Source organism: Drosophila kikkawai, chromosome 3R, assembly GCF_030179895.1.
Source record: "Drosophila kikkawai strain 14028-0561.14 chromosome 3R, DkikHiC1v2, whole genome shotgun sequence".
NCBI lineage: Eukaryota > Metazoa > Arthropoda > Insecta > Diptera > Drosophilidae > Drosophila > Drosophila kikkawai.
Window position 1 is genome coordinate 18,618,156 of NC_091731.1, and position 15,922 is coordinate 18,634,077.

General features: G+C 45.8%; 3 protein-coding genes across 4 annotated transcripts; 2 read left to right on the forward strand and 1 right to left on the reverse strand.

Moving 5' to 3' along the window:
* Positions 1-7,415: 7,415 nt before the first annotated feature.
* LOC108075634 (phosphatidylinositol glycan anchor biosynthesis class S) lies at positions 7,416-11,701 on the reverse strand. 2 transcript variants are annotated; one of them, XM_017168173.3, is made up of 7 exons: positions 11,538-11,697; positions 9,479-9,569; positions 9,274-9,413; positions 9,016-9,216; positions 8,771-8,965; positions 8,091-8,708; positions 7,416-7,824 (listed from the first exon to the last, which is right to left on the reverse strand). In XM_017168173.3, exons 1-7 carry the CDS (start codon positions 11,590-11,592, stop codon positions 7,511-7,513), a joined length of 1,614 nt encoding a protein of 537 aa, XP_017023662.1. In that variant the 5' UTR covers positions 11,593-11,697; the 3' UTR covers positions 7,416-7,510. The 2 variants fall into 2 exon arrangements, with proteins under 2 accessions (XP_017023662.1, XP_017023661.1); XM_017168172.3 differs by lacking the exons at positions 7,416-7,824; positions 8,091-8,708; positions 8,771-8,965; ... (1 more) ...; positions 9,274-9,413; positions 9,479-9,569 and adding an exon at positions 9,681-11,355 and having other exon boundaries at positions 11,538-11,701.
* A 453-nt stretch (positions 11,702-12,154) lies between these two features.
* LOC108075462 (39 kDa FK506-binding nuclear protein-like) lies at positions 12,155-13,231 on the forward strand. The gene is made up of 3 exons (XM_017167917.3): positions 12,155-12,369; positions 12,575-12,787; positions 12,839-13,231. The coding sequence occupies exons 1-3, from the start codon at positions 12,354-12,356 to the stop codon at positions 13,216-13,218; spliced, it is 609 nt and encodes a 202-aa protein (XP_017023406.1). The 5' UTR covers positions 12,155-12,353; the 3' UTR covers positions 13,219-13,231.
* A 321-nt stretch (positions 13,232-13,552) lies between these two features.
* Positions 13,553-15,268, forward strand: Swt1 (Swt1 RNA endoribonuclease). Its single transcript, XM_017167834.3, has 4 exons — positions 13,553-13,741; positions 13,804-14,142; positions 14,215-14,787; positions 14,846-15,268. Exons 1-4 carry the CDS (start codon positions 13,639-13,641, stop codon positions 15,067-15,069), a joined length of 1,239 nt encoding a protein of 412 aa, XP_017023323.1. The 5' UTR covers positions 13,553-13,638; the 3' UTR covers positions 15,070-15,268.
* Positions 15,269-15,922: the final 654 nt, after the last annotated feature.

Consider the following 15,922-nt stretch of genomic DNA (forward strand, 5'->3'; position numbering starts at 1 on the left):
ATAATTTAAGAAAAATACTGGGAGAGGTATCAGAAAACTTCTATTACCTATAAATATATGTATTTATCGATTTATCAGATCCTTGCAAAATAAGAATTAATATCCTGAAATACAATTTATATAAATTCTCAATTATATAAAAATCTAAAGATCAGTTATTGTTATATAGAATTAATACAAATTCTATATTTTTAATTTTATTTTAAATTCCTTTAAAATTGAGTCCTTAACATGTAAATCATAAAGAAATGTATTTCTTGTAAACTTCAACTAAGTAACCACTGTGCAGCGTCGACTTAAGCAGCGCAGCAGTGGTATTCCAGCTTCGTCTGCCATCGTCTTCTTCGTGCTCGTCTCTTGTTCGTGTCTGCGCTTGTATCTGTGCTTCTGCTGGGTTCTGCCGCCTTATCCGTCTTGGCTCGCTGTCGTATGCTTAACGCAAATTACGCATACGCAGCGTGTGACCATATGACACTTACCCAGTTGCATTGTTCGCTGCTTGCTGTACCGCCCGCCAGGAGGAGTTGCTACTCTCATCACTTACGTCAGCTGGCCGCAGGGTGAGCTCATGATTATGGGCAAGCGCACTCCCCCGCCCGGCCAACGAACCCCACATCAATTACACCCGCTGCACGTACACTGGGGAACATGTTGGACGTGGTTTTTAAGGACTGGAAACTACAGTACATTATGGGAATGTTTTCTTTACAGTGCATTTAGGAATAGCCTCTACGGACTTTTCTTAAAATTTATAAACGGAATGTATTTTAAATGAATAAAATTCTAATATTTAAATATTTTTGTAACTTCTTCAGGTATATTTCTATTAAATACATTTATATTTATTATATCTTAAAATCTTTAAGGCGTACTTAAAAAATATTTTGGAAAATAAAACCCGTAAATCCAAGAAAACATAAATATTTGTTTAATAAAGGTCAAATAAAAAGGTCAACTATTTATTTCTTTTTTGTAGATTCATGTATTGAAAAATATGAGACAGGTATTAATTTTATATGTTCACACTTTTAGTTCCTCAATTTTGTACAGTGCATACGTGGCAAGCTGGTTGCATCTTCCGCTGGGTATTATGTCATAGCCATGGCGGGGCTTTGTCATTTGCTGCCCCATCTGCCGCTGTTGCTGCTGCGGCTGCCGCTGGATTGTCGGGGCAAAAGTCGCGGTGCCACCGCCAATCCGGTTATGTGTATTTGGGTGAGTGTGGCACGGAGCTCGGTGCTGGGAGCGGGGAATGCACGGTATTTGCTGCAGTGTGGGAATTTACACGCCTGCTACCCGGCCAAATCTGTTTTTGGCGCATTTTGGGCGTTGCTCTCTAGATTTTTCTATATTTACAAGCCCTGGAAAAATGTTGGCTGCAACCTCAAGCTGTCATCTGGAACTGAAACTGAATCTGAAGCTGTGGCTGCGACTCAGACTGAAGCTCTGGCTGCTTGGCATTTCAAAGTTGAGGTTGCCTGCCGGAAAAAGGCCAGGCAGCCAAAGTCATGCAAAGCAGCTGCCCTGGCTGACTGGCGGAGGCAACAAAAAAAAAATGTCAACTGCGACGGGGAAATCGAGGCGGAAAAACGGAGGACGAGCCTGGGTCTTGGATCGGGACTGGGATGACTTTCAACCCGGAGCCATCTGCCAAAAAGCTGTGGGAAGTGGCATATGGCCGCCATCTTTCTAATTTGCTGCCAATTGCGATTGTGCAAGAGCTGTAATGCTGTTTGTAATAAATGTTCGCTTTACGAACCAACTCCTGTGTATGTGCCAATGACTCACGCGATCTCTGCGTGGGAAAGGCCAATAATAAGGAAGTGCCAGTGCCTGGGCCAGAGCCAGAGATTCCAATTGTCCGAAGATGATGCCCGACACGAACTGGTGTTTGGCATTACACAGCAACTAGGCGAATTGGATTCTAATTAGCGGCTCTTTCAATTAAATACACATCAATCGGAGACCCGAACGGCCTCGGACTCCACGCCTGACATTGATGAATGTGCTCGCCGTCAAAACACGATTTCGTTGTTCCACCTGGCAGCTACAAGCGGAAAGTACAAGCTCCTCCAGAATCCATTTGCTGGGTAAATTATTTAATTTTTACTCATTATGTAAGCCCAGTCAGTCACAGAGTGTCTGCAGTCAGCGGTAAAAGTGCCGAAAGCATTTGCACAACTTGTGGGAGCCGGTGGAAAATGCATTCACCAGCAACGGCAGCTAAAAATTCAATTAAGCTGAAGATGCGCCTGAGCAGACTCCCGGGGCTCGATTCAACTCTCGACTCTCGCCTGGCATTTGGCGGCAACTCATCCCATGCCCAGCAACGCGCCAAAAAATGCCAAAATGCCTGGCAGAAAGAAGCTGGTGCCGCTCTCGAGCGGCAGCCGAGCACTAACGAGTGGCGAGGATTGCGATTGGGACTCGAGCGGGAATCGGAATCGCGGCCGGGGCAGACATCATCCCAGGTCGTTGAGTAATTGTGCAGCAATGAGCATGGGCTGCCTGCCAGCAGATTTTCCCGTTGATAAAGTGCAGCTCTCGGAAAACCTTTTGGAAGCCAACCACCGCTCATAATAAGAAATTGCATACACATTAATGCATTTACACACACAACACACACATAATAATAATAATAATTTCGCATTGGCTGAGATTGGGATGGCGATGGGGATGGGGATTGGGATTTTCGGATTGCACGTGGCAGCGACAGCCGCAAATGGAGACGGACACGGAGACGCAGCTGTGCAATTTACAGTTTTATGGATGCGACGCCGCTTGCGAAACCGCAGCTCCGTGGCTCTCTGGGATTGGATTTGATTGGGTCAGTGAGGCAGTCGGACGACCAGCCAGGCCGCCACCTGGACACTTGGACACCGGGACCGTGGTCAGTGAGCGGTCTGCCTGGCTAATTTGACGCATTGCCGTGATGCGGCATATTTGAAAGTCTGCAAGCGAAACGCATAAAAAGCGCCCATTAAAACGAAAGACTTAGGAAACGAACTTGTTTCCCATAAAAGGGATATTTACATTTGAAATTCTCTCGATGCTAGAACTATCAGAAAAAATGTGGTAAATAAATATAAAAGTCTGTATTTTTGTTGTAAACATTATTTAATAATGAAAATTAATGTATTAAAGCAATGAAAAACATTTTAAAATAATAATTATTATTATTTTCCGATTAAATTGATAATTAAGATGATTTCTAATCATATTTTCGACCAAAGAATATTTCCCCAAATTAAATAACTTTAACTTAACTTTAAGTTCAAGCTAATTCCCTTTACATTTAACCATTTATATCTCTTAGCCTTTGTGGCATTTAATGATTTTTGAAATTAATTAACTGCCTCTAAATAAATCAATTTGAGTCTTTATTGGCGAGGTTTGCACCAAAAAACAACCATTAAAGTTAAAGCAGTTCATTAAACCAAAATAATCTTCTGTAAAAAACGTAATAAATTTCAAGCGAACAGGTTTAAACCCAAATCTCTGTTCAGTAGGTTTTTGCGAATATTTTCCATTCGATTTTCCTTAGCCAGACCCAATAAAAAAAAAACTAGTTACCAAAATAATAAACAAAATATTCTAATTTGCTAAAAGCATAAATTTAAACAGGTTTAATGCCAGCACCTATTGACAGTCAACGGATTTGCCGAGCATTCTGAATTGCATTTTGTGGCACTCGTAAAGCGACTTAAGCTGCCATAAGCTGAGCCAACACACAGGGATCGCGCAGTTAAAATTTGCATAAAATGTGCATTAGCCGCCACCCCCGCGGAGGTGCACCGCCGCCACCATCATTATCACCAAGCAGCCACCACTTGAATCTTGGATCTTGCATCTTGTACCATCCCAGGCAAGGCAACAGCAACAGCAGCAGCAGCAGCGGCCACACCAAGGCGCAACTTGTGCCGAAATCTGCACGACGAAACGTGAGAAAATGTTATAGACATTGCAGTTGCTATGCCGCGCTCAGACATAGAGGCGAAAAATACAACAACAACAACAAAAATAAATAATAAAAAAATATTTGGTAAATTATGGGAATGAATGGGGCGACGGTGGCGGGCGGCAAAGAATCCGGCGATGCGACTTGCAGATGCTGCAGTGTCTGTGACTAATTGCCAGCCCATACAAATGCACTTTTCGTAATTATTTGCGGCAATGCGGGAATATGTGTGAATTATTATGCAGTCGAATCTTCATTGTAATCATGCTAATGAGCTTTCCGAGCCGGAGCTCGGGCTTCAACCCAGCTCAAGCTGCGCGGCATTGTTCGTGATTCTTCTGGCTAGAAATTCTTACTCAAATGCCAAATGGCCAATGATGATGGCTTGAGCTGACCAGGATGTTGCTAGCATGGATTATGCGCATTTTCAAGACAACTTTTATTTTATGTTAATTCAATTAGAAGGCAACTTTTGTCACCCCAGCATTAGCAACATAGACTTTTGTGCTGAACTCTGCCCAGCGGCAGTGTCTTCTTCACTTTGAACAGTTCCAGTGAACATTTGGCAGAAAAACGTTTTTGAGGAGCGCCACTTGCTGATCGTTTGTTTGCCCAAAACACGACAAAAACACCCGACACAGCGGCAGCATCATCTATAGAGACACAGCAGCAACATCGAAGCCGGAGCTGGAGCTGGAGCTAAAGCTAGAGCTGAAACTGAAGCTGAAGCTGGAACTTTGCTCGTTGCTGATTTATGCGTTTTGCAGCATTTAAATTGGCATTTATGTCAAGCCACAGTAAGGGTAAGTAATATTTTTTATAATACATTTCGCTTTATTTGTTTTATAAGCATGGCGTCCTTGGGGTTTGTCGGCTTCGACACTTTTCCAGCCCGGGGTCTCCTCTTTCCCATGGCTGCCACTCGCAACTGATGATGATGATAGCTTCAATGTTTTATACTCCTCGCTTTACGTTAGCTTCGACTTTATTCAGCCGAAACAAATTGGTTAATTGTTCCACAATCACTTGCAATGTTTCAACGGCGTAAATTAGTCATTATTCTTCTGGGAAAGATTGAACTGGGGTCGCCTAGCATATCTGGTCAGAATCCGGTAGAGGCTGTGATGTGATGCCACCGCTCACAAAAACGCTTACCCGATCTCCTAGATCTTGAGTTGGTGCATATGCAGACAAAATGCCAGTGGCCTTGGCGCATGCTGAGAACTGCAACCGACAGCCGACGACCGAGTGCAGCATCCACTTCCACTTTGACGATGGTTGAATCTTTCGAAAGCCGCCAAATCCGTTCGGCTTTCAATGGCTGTTATAGTTCCAGTGCGAATGCGCGATTTTTTCCTGTTGTAGTTTATGGGATTTTTCACATCAGTCGTCGCTTCGTCGTCGGCCAAAAACTTATTGCCCAATAGGCTCTGGCAGCAATGAAAATGTGTTGGCGTAATTAATTAAACAAATTATGTGCATTGCGCAGACGCATTGGCGTTTTTGGTGCAGCTACCGATTTTAGACGATTTTTATTAATTTCACTTAGCGGTGGGAATGCACCGGAGCTATAAAAAGTGCATCAGCAGCGGCAATGAGCAATACACTTTTGGTCAGCAGTGATTACAATTGCAGCAGCGAACGTTTCGCAATGCGACTTCAATGTTCGCCGGGCCATATATGCCATATATACAATATATGTAGCTGGCGGGCACACCTGGCTGAGAGCACCGGCTCCCAAACTCCGGTTCCTGCTCATTGTGCCTGTACTTTGTGCCGTTTTTGGCCAGGAATTCTTCCATTCTTTGTGGTCGATGGTTGGACCCCACTGCAGCTGTTGGATATCTGCAGACATCGCCATCGTGCTGTCGATCGCCCCAAGCGCCGTGTCAATCATTGTTTGGGAAAAACGCTGCTCAATCAATTATTAATTACACGCCTTGTTGCAGCCGAAGAGTGTCCAGGCCAAGTGCCTGTCCGGACCATTGTCTGCAACATCTTCATATCGGACAAATCGTTGTTGGGCCGGGTCGGAGCGGGTCGGTCTCTTCTGCCCATTTTCCACTCTAAGCTGTAAGTGTTTGGAAATACTTAACAACCACATCAAAATTAGTTTCGTTATTGTGTTAGCCTTCGGCTGGCTGGCCAGCGCAGCTCCAGCAACTCCTCATCGACTCCGCTTCAGCCGAATTGATTTTTTACGTGCGTGCGGTTTGCCATGACTGAGTGCGTGTGGGAAACGGCGATTTACGGGCTATTTCAGACGCCCGGAAATGCAGATGGCCCTTGCGGCCAGCAATTACGCTTCGATGTAGCTATATCCAGGCTAACTCGGATCCAAAATCCACCATATGCCGGCATCGCGACCTGGCGGCACACGAAACCATGACACAAAGCCACTTGGCAGCCTGGCGGGCTGGCGGCATTTGGCGATCGCTTAAAAGTCACATTGTTGACCTTTTTGCGGTCTTGGGGCCGAGACTAGACCTCCACCTCCGCATGGAGAAAAGGTTTCTGTCTCTTCTGAAGTCCCTGTCGCTGGCACAACAAGCGCAGCTCATTAAAATAATATTTAACCTTTGCAAAGACAAATACTTGTTGAATATGTATGCGGAGATCTCTTCGCCGGCGAGTATCTGTCTTTGTCTGTCCCGATTCGCATCCGAGTCGAGAGCCAACGAGCCGTGAGCAATTAAAAATTAACTATTTACTTTTTTAATGCGCCGAGTTTTGACACCGGTCCCGCTCCGCCCTCTGCCCCCATGGCTCTCCCATTACCAATTGAATTCCATGTTTAACGAGTTTTGACAGCAGCGCATTTGCTACGTTTTTGGTTTCGTTTTCTTTTGCCATCATCAGTTTCTTAGGAATGGTATGCAATTGCCCAAAAAAATCTCAATATAAAAACGCTTGGCAACCAATTTTTAAAATCTGAAATTCAGGGAATGTTTCTTTTGAGAGCTGGCTTTTCTTAAATAAGTTTATGTATAAATTTACCTGTAGAAGTTCTTTTTCGATCTGACTTAGCTGACATTCATCCGTCAGCAACAGCAGCGGCAGCTGCGTCTGCAATGCTGGTGTCTCGCCTCTGAACCTGACCTATGAGCGCCGTTCACACGCTGAGCGGTCGGACTGTGCTGAGCCCCCCGAGGGGTGCGTACTCCACCAGCCATGACACCGAATTGCAGCTACACGTTATCCACAAGGCTAGCAAAGAGTCGCCCTAGGATTACATTTCAAGTATGTATGTTCATATGTACTTCCCCTGTGACAGGTCAAAATTTAATTGTTTGAAAGTTTAAGTTTTTGAGTTTCCTTGACCGTTGCATTGTCAAGAATGCTTCCGAGGATTATTATCACCTATATTCTCTGTGCGGCCATTTACAGTCTAAACATGCTGGATAACTACAGTAGCATAAGCAAAACCACCCAACCCCGAGGCCTTGACGATGATATGTACTACATAAAACCGAATAAGCCGCAATGATGACAGCTTATTGAAAAAAAATATTTTTAATGACAAAAGCTATTATTTGGTTTTGGCTAAATCGCTTATGCACTTTTTTGTTTCCGCCTGGCCTGCAGCACGCCGCGCAGCATGTTGAAGGAACTCAGCACGGGCACCATAATGGGCAGGAAGAGCGGAATGTAAATGGCGTACTTCTGCTCGTCGGGGAAGTACAGCTGGGCCAGCAGGCTGGCATCGAAGAAACCCCGCTCCGAGGCCACAAAGGCGCGCTTGGCCAAAGCCGAGGCATCGCCTAAGCGGTGCTCCAAGAGGGCGGCCTTGGCGGCCAAAATGTCGGTGTAGGAATTCGTTATGGCGGCGCCCACCTCGTCGTCTATCACAATGTAGCTGATTTGATCTAAACGAGAGGGGGAAGCAAATATCAAGAAATATTAAAAAATATAGTCCAATTAAGGCGAGCTAAGATATTAAGTTTTATCTCTATTCCGTTTAATCATCAACGCAAAATAAAATAAATTTAATGGACAAACTGCAAGCTCTGGGAAATATTAATTATGTAAAAAATATGAGGCTTAAGCAGAACAGAATTTATAATTAAAATAAAACTCTTTTCCTTCCGCATAATTAATGAACCTGCAGTTCTAATGTCTCTAGGAAACTTACCCAAAAGCTTGATGAGGCTCTGCAGCGTGCTGCTGGCCGTGGAAATGTGACGAATAGCACTGCGCCTTAGATACGCCTCGTACTCCCAGCGACGGGGCTCCAACTGTTCGATGTCCACCACCTTGACCCCATCAATGTGCAGCTCGCTGCTAATGTCGAGCAACTTGTGCAGCTGATCCAGCATCACCTGCATGTTGTCCGTGGTGCTGACATGATACGGCACCGGCGGCTCATCGTTGATGGCGGCCAGGCAAACACGCTCGGGCGGATTGGCAATGATGAAGCCTCCCCACGGCGGCGATATAAATGCATCCACACCGTTCCGCGTCAACAGTTGATCCTTGCTGTTGTAGATGTGCAGAGGAGCTGTGTGGCAGGGTGGTATGTACACCACCAGATTGATGGCCGGCTTGTCTGTGGTGCTGGCACTCAGGTTCTGGGCAATCGAGGTGAGCAGATGGGGCAGGGCGGATTCCTGCAGAGCGTAGTGGCGTCCTAGGCGGCTTTGGTCGCGCACCTGCTTAACCTCAGCCTCAATGGCCACGCGGTATTTCCATTGCGTGCGCACTGTATAGTTGGACACGCCCGACACCTGTGCCAGCCAAGGCTCAATGTACGCTGTGATGCGTGAGGATAATAGGAATAAGTCTGGAATGGTTATGTAGGATAAGTAGACCTACTCTTCACAGCCAAGGCAATGTTCCACTGGGCATGGGTCAGCCGGGGCTTGGGGTTCAGAACGGAGACAATCACCTCATAGGTGGGCTGCGGGGCCTCCGACTTGATACCCATCCTGTCGTCCGTACTCAAAATCTGATTGATGCGATATGTCTGCAGGATCTTGGCATGCAACAGCTGGGCAATCTTGTTGGAGGCTGAAGAGAAAGATGAGAGATTGCCACAACCTATGTTCTGTTCAACTCACATGTATCACTTCGCATCAGGGCCGAACGTTCGGTGGTGAGCAGCAGCTCCTCCTGCAGTTTGGGCCACTCGATGAACATAAAGTCGCCCATGCTCTGGGGGTATTCCTTCAGCAGCAACTTCTCCAAAGCCGCGGGCGTATGAGCCTCCTGGACTGTCCTTTCCGTCGGTGATAGTTGCTTGAATTCCACAGCCCATATTTCTGAAAAAAGGTATAATAAAAATCCTCAAATTGCTTGATGCCTTCGCAATTACACACCACTGTCGCTGAAGGCACTCTGCAGTTCGCTGATGAGCAACTGGCCACGACTGGGCTGCTGGGTGAAGATGGCCACCTGCACAGCCGTTTTGATGGGCCTCTCGCTAAGGCTTAAAATGTCCGAAGAGGGCAAATCGACTCTGCGCGGAAACAATTGCAGATAATTCAAAAAACGCCGCTAGACTTCGTGTGTCTTCTGACTCACCTGTAGACGGTTGTGGTGTGCCACCACATCGGTACGCCAATGCCAATGATGACCACAATGAAAGCAACTGTGGCCCCGATTCGGTATCTATCTGTAAAGTCAAACAGAAGGGGTGGGATTAGCTTATATAGTTCAGTCTACAGCGATTTCTGTGGCACCCCTGTTGAAGATTAGTTCCTCTAATAGACTCTAGACTTTGAGTTTTCTTAAGATTTTATTCGGTAAATTAGTGGCTGTACATTAGGTAGAAATGAATGTAAATAGTCCTTGAGGAGTCATTGTGCGCATTCAGGATAGCGAAGATACATTCTACTCCTTGTAGCTGCAGGAAATAACAAAAACAGGTCCCTTCTCTAGGGGCGTGTTACGTGACACGTATTTGGTGAACTTGGTGGTGCCCTCGCACCGGTAGACAATGTTCAGGGCATTGTCCACGGGCGTAATGGTGAGCAATACCGACTCATCCTCCTCCTCGCCGTCGTAGTCCGCCCGCCTGGCATCCATCGGTGCCTTCTCCGCCGGCAACTCGGCATCGGGCGAGAGGTACGTGATCACCGCCGCCCCATCCGCCGCATTCAGGTAGTAGACCAGGTCTAAAGTATTCTCCTCGCTGGCCAGACCGTCGCCCAGCACTGTGTAATTGCCGTGCGACCAGCGCTGCAGCTCCACGCTGCACGTTGGCCTGGCGGCATCTGGTCCGGCCAAATCCAGATCTGTGAAATCGCGAAGCAAGTCGAACATGGCATCGCTGCGGAAAAGCTGCAGGAGCTCCTGGATCGTGCCCCGGGCAGTGGTCAAATCCAGAACCTCGTAGTTGTGCGCATTTGCAGGTCCCTGTCTCCGCCACTTGAGGGTGTCCGTATCCGCCATGAGCTGCGCACGTGCCAATTCAAACTTTTCCCGCTTAAAGAACTCGTACAGGCAGATTTCAGAGTTCTCCTCGATCCGTTTTTGGATGCTTCGCCGTGTTGCGCTCTTCAGATACACGTTGTTCAGGAGCAGGCCCAGCGGAGGCTTATTCACGCTATCCGGCTGGTGATAGTTCAGGCGGGGAAAGGCGCGCAGGGAGTCGGCCACGAAGGCCTCGTTGGTCTCGCCATGAAACCACCCGTTGATGGTTAGACGCGGGTAATCAAATGTGGTCACCTCGCCCACCTGGTGGAAGGAGCGGGAGCCCACCTTGAAGAAGGCGAACTGGTTATCCTTAGGGGCGATCTTTCGCTGTACCGGGAACTGTGGAAAACACTGGTCGTCGCTGCCAAAGATCTCCAGGCATCCGCCCTGCGCCTCAGTCCACTCCTCAGCCCCATCCCAGGGCGAAAGGTAGTAGATAAAGGCCACCTGCCGGTCCTTAAGAAGGTCATCGTGCACGAGCAAATAGTCGCCGCAGGTGTACATGCTGCAGGAGGCTGACACGTAGTCCAGTTTCAGGTTGGTCACCTTTTCCAGCCACGGCCGCACTTGTTTGCGCAGCACCTGCAGGAAGTTGGTGAGCAGTCGGCAACTGGGCATGTTGGAGAGGTCGGTGCTCTGGTAGAACTCGTACAGGTCCATTTGCTTGCGCGACCAGTGCACCTTCTGGGTAATCTCGGCGACCAGCGCCCGGCTTTGGCCCTCGGCCAGCATGCCCGGCATCAGGCAGATCTGGAAGGGATCCCCGAACACTTGGGCCCCAGTTTGTTCCTCTTTGGTGTCGCCCTTCTTCCCCGTCCAGGCCGTCTGCAGCCACTTGGCAACTTCCCGCTGCTGATAAGCGTCGTTCAGCCGGACTTCTTGGACAGGTTGGGGCCCGGCCAAGCGGAGCAGCTTCTTCTGTGGCTCACCGTCGCTGGTGCCCACCAGCCCGTCCGCGTCCTCCTTCTCCTCGTGGCCGCCATCTGCAAGGGCAACATATTGAATGAGACTGCATTAAGTGGGGTAATTATCGGCATACCTTAAATCCTAATTTGGCTGCTCAAGCACAGCAACACTCACACACACACACGCGCTTCAAAAGGTTCCGATGTGCCGGCACAACTTGCTTTTCGTTTTGAACGGATTTCTGAGGTTTTTCACTTACCTTCGGCCTTGTCTTTGTGTCTGAGCTTAAACGGACTGGTGCTTGCCGTTTCCATGCTTCTGGGGTGGTTGAATTTTTGGGAAAAACGTGAAAACTTTAGCCAGAAAAATAATAATTTCGGTTTGTGCACAGCGCTGCCAATTTAGCTACTTGCCCGATAGATCTAGCTATTTTTAAAAGTACATGGCGGAATTAATTGTAATCTAGCCACTAGCAGGAATTATAGCTATTTTCCAAGCAATACTGGCGTTGTTTTAGCATTTTATGATTTAATTTGATTAAATTGACCGTATTAAAATGTATTAAAAATATTTATTTATTTTATTTATTAATTTATATATATTAATTAATTTATATTATATTTACCATTTTGTATACATTTATTTACAACTTCAGCTACAGAGTTCGCGCCTTCCGAACAGCTATATTCAAAACTGTAAAACGATTTTCTCAAAAACAGCCGATTTATCTAAACCAAAAATAAATCATAATTAGGCATATTATTAAAAAAAAAATTAAAAATAAAAAATACCTAGAGTTCCATTCCCACCGTTCCGTTTCGAGACTATCTCATCGACGCTTTTTGACGGTCGACGCTTTTCAACGGTTGCGCTCACTGAGACATTGTGTTCATTTCATATTGGAGTTTAAAAATTGTCAAATAGCTTTTGTCAATTTATTATTAAAGGGAAAACCAAACGGACACACTGTGCTTTTTCACGTTATAGACAAGTCTTTCATTTTGCGATTAAAAAACAAATAAGTAGGAATAAAATAGAAATTTATTTTGCTAACAGAATTCAATATTCCTGCAAAATGTTCAAGTCTTTTGGTAAGTGGCACTATTTAGATTTGTATACATTACATTCATATATGTATGTACATAGGTATGTACTGCAAGGGATTCTTCTGGACTTATTTTGGGACCGCTCGTTTTTGTTCGAAACACGTGCTTGGGCTTGTGACGCCGCCATTTTGTTTTTGTTTTGTCACATTAATAATCTAATTTTTAAACTTGCCGCTATCTATTTATGTAGGTTTGAAAATGAAACCTGGGAGCAGGTACGATTGTTGCACTCTGAAATCTCTGCACATATCGGGTGTCGCCGTGGAGAAGGGCAATATGGCCAAGATTTACCTAAAGTCCCAGAAGAAAACGTTCATTTTGGCCACTGTGTCGCAAAAGATTCCCCAGGCGTCGCTGGACTTAAACTTTAGCGGGAGCGAACAGATTACGTTCACCGCGAAAGGTGACCTTTACTTTCTAGATGTTTATAGCCATCTAAATTTCCATCTTACAGGCAATGCCACGGTTTCTTTATGGGGCTACTGGACTGGCAATGACGACTCGGATAACGAAGAGCCGCTCAAGGTCAAGGTGGTCAAGCCATCGCCCAAGGCTAATGCCAAGAAGAAAGGTGCCAAGGAGGAGAATGGCGTCGCTTCTGCGGAGGAGAAAGACGATGATGCTGATGAGGAGGGCAAGAGTGGTAAAAAAGAATCCCTAGACTCCGGTGAAGAGAACTTGTCACTTATAGTAAATGTAGATAATGATGAGGAAAATGAGATTGGTGAAAAAGAGGCCTCAGACTCTGATGAAGAGGAGGTAGATCCACCCAAGGGCAAGATTGCCAAACTATCACCGAGGACCACTGCCATGAAGAAAAAGTTTAAGAAATAAAATTTTAAACTAACTCTTTTTATTCGATAAATCCAAAGATTTTCTTTTTGCAGTTTTGCAAAGAAACACAATTTTTTTGTTTTAGAGCCCAAAAGGGTATATCAAAATAAAAAATACCAATCAAAAGAAATAGCTTTAGCTATTAATTTAATTTAAAAATCAACACAATAATTTCTGTTAATTTTTTAACTTTAACTTCATTTACTTATTTTATTTTCATAATTTATGTGATTTTCTTTCCATCCACGAAATTCCAATTAGAAAAATGACATGCGCCCGCCGGCTTTTTCGCAGTCTGGCAGCGCCGTTCATGCTTGTGTAAAATCAGCTGATCGTGACACGAACACGTGCTCTTCCACCGGTCCATCGCTAATTTGTTTTGGTAAATTCGACAAAAAAATCAGCTAAATGTAAATAATCATGTCGTCGGGCAAAGGAGGCAGCAAAAATGGTGGCTACTCAATTTCTGGAACCCTCAGCGAAGATGAGGATAAACTGGTCTACAATTTGCGTCAACGGGATGGTATGTACCATTGTCTTTCTCTTAATATATTGCTGTTTAATGCTCAACGTTTGCCCCCGCAGCTTTGCCAACGGAGAGACAACCAGCCCAGAGTCGTCTCAAACGGCTGCAGACCACTTTGAAGCGGCTGCAGGAGAAGGAGTCGCCGACAAAGAACATTAAGAAGTCTGATGGAAACAGGATGACCCGAAGGTTTTCAATGTTTACTCGTGAATCGCCGCCTCCAGTGAAATTGCCTACCCGCAGGACGTCGACATGTTCGGACACGCCACCGCGATCTTTGCGAGAACGTCTAAGGACCAAGGTCAAGGTTAAGGTGTCGTCGCCCCAAAAAGCCTGGGAGAAGCCAAAGGCCCTGCTGGATTCCAGCAATCGTCTTCAGGAGGGCAGTTCCCAAAGTGGCAAGTCTTCAGAGGAGTAGGAACTAATTTCAATAAACTTCATTAACGAATTATATATGTATGTATCTGTAGCCAATCAGCGCCTAGCGCAGCTCCGGGCCTCTCTTCGCCAGCAACAGGAGGCCAAGGAATCTAACAATAACAATAAGTCCACCGCAGTTGTTCAGGAAACTCGTACACAGACACCAAACAAGGTTAACGTTTGCGATCTCAGTGGCATAAGTGCAGTTAATGACTCCACGGCGTGCGAAGCAGAGCCAGAGTCCATGGATTGGGAAGAGAGTATCGAGGAGACGCAGATTGAGCCGCCGAACCAGAAGAAACCCAATGGGAACGAAGCGAATGAGATTAGCGACATCCTGTTTATGCGCCAGGCCAGCGGCGAGGAGGAATTGCCCACACGCCTTCTGGATCATACGTACTTTGTCTTGGACACGAACATCCTGATGCACAACATCAAATTCGTGGAGGCATTAACCGAGGTGATCCTACCGGGTACAGTAGGAAGCATGCTGTACATTCCCTATGTCGTTATTAAGGAGCTGGACAAGTTGAAGATCTCAAGCGAGAACAAAAGGGTTCAGTTTGCCAGGCAAGCAATAAGATATTTGAACACAAAATTTGATGAAAGTTTGCAAATACAAGGTAGGATGAAATAGTTAAGACTTAAATGGTGTTAATCAACATTTCGTTTGTGATCCAGCTCAATCAGCCTTAGAGGCGGCGGAGCACCTAATCGATGTGGACTCTCCGGACGACAGCATCATTAACTGTTGCTTGCAGCTAAAGGAGCAGGTGCCAAACTTGATGCTCCTTACCAATGATAATAATCTCCGCCTCAAGGGCATAGCCTCGGACATTCAGGTCTCCTGTCGCTCCGACCTCCTGGCCGAATATCCGGATGAGTTCGCATTTCTAAGCGGATAGACGTGGGCCTAACTCGTTACAAAAGACTGCGATTGTGATACAGGATCCGTGGCAGCCAAGATGGATCCACCGTTCAAGCCACTGCACCGCAGTACATATGAAGTACAATCAACTATTTTCACACATCACTTAGTCTTATTTATGAAGTTTTATATAAGTGTTTTCTGATGAAATAAAGTTTAATTTTGGAGAATTTGTATATTTATTTTGTCTTTTTAACAAGTAGCAAAATGTTTAAATAATATGATATTTAATAATATATTAATTTAATAAATAAATATGTGTCATCACTGGCGGCGACCCGCACAAAGCACGAACTCGTGCTCACGCACCCATCTCTTTCCAATTAGTAACGAACACTTGCCAAGAATGTTTTCCAACACTAGTCACTGATCGCCTCTCCACGTAAATAAAGTTTTTGTGCCCAGACTTCTTATTTCTGATCTCCCCGGCCAAAAACTTGGTCTTTTATGGCCGCGACCCTTTAAAGTGGACGTAAACTAAGCCGGTAATTAACAGTGTGAGAAAAAACAATACACTTCGCCTTAAATTGGAACAGCAGAACTTCTTAAATGACCTTGCAAGAGGCGGAGCCAGCCAGCCCCAAAATCAACAACAAAACACACATACACATTCGATTGCGTGCCCAGGAATGTTTAGATTAGTGTAAATAAATACGGGCTCAGTGGGTGAGCGCGTGCCTATGTATGTGTGTGGGTGTAAGGGCCAACAGCTGATTCTGCCTGGCTGCCACCTGATTGTGGGGCTGGTGGGCGGGTGGGGCTCGGTGCGTTCAGGTTCTATTCTCGCGATGATCTCATTCTCTTCGAACGGGAGCAAAATCACATACCAC

Coding starts and splice junctions, on each gene's coding strand:
- LOC108075462 (XM_017167917.3), top strand. Junction 12,788..12,838: donor GATTACGTTCACCGCGAAAG/GTGACCTTTACT, acceptor TCCATCTTACAG/GCAATGCCACGGTTTCTTTA.
- Swt1 (XM_017167834.3), top strand. CDS start 13,639: ATGTCGTCGGGCAAAGGAGGCAGCAAAAATGGTGGCTACTCAATTTCT. Junction 14,143..14,214: donor GGAGGGCAGTTCCCAAAGTG/GCAAGTCTTCAG, acceptor ATGTATCTGTAG/CCAATCAGCGCCTAGCGCAG. Junction 14,788..14,845: donor TGAAAGTTTGCAAATACAAG/GTAGGATGAAAT, acceptor TTTGTGATCCAG/CTCAATCAGCCTTAGAGGCG.
- LOC108075634 (XM_017168172.3), bottom strand. CDS start 11,592: ATGGAAACGGCAAGCACCAGTCCGTTTAAGCTCAGACACAAAGACAAG. Junction 11,356..11,537: donor ACACAAAGACAAGGCCGAAG/GTAAGTGAAAAA, acceptor TTGCCCTTGCAG/ATGGCGGCCACGAGGAGAAG.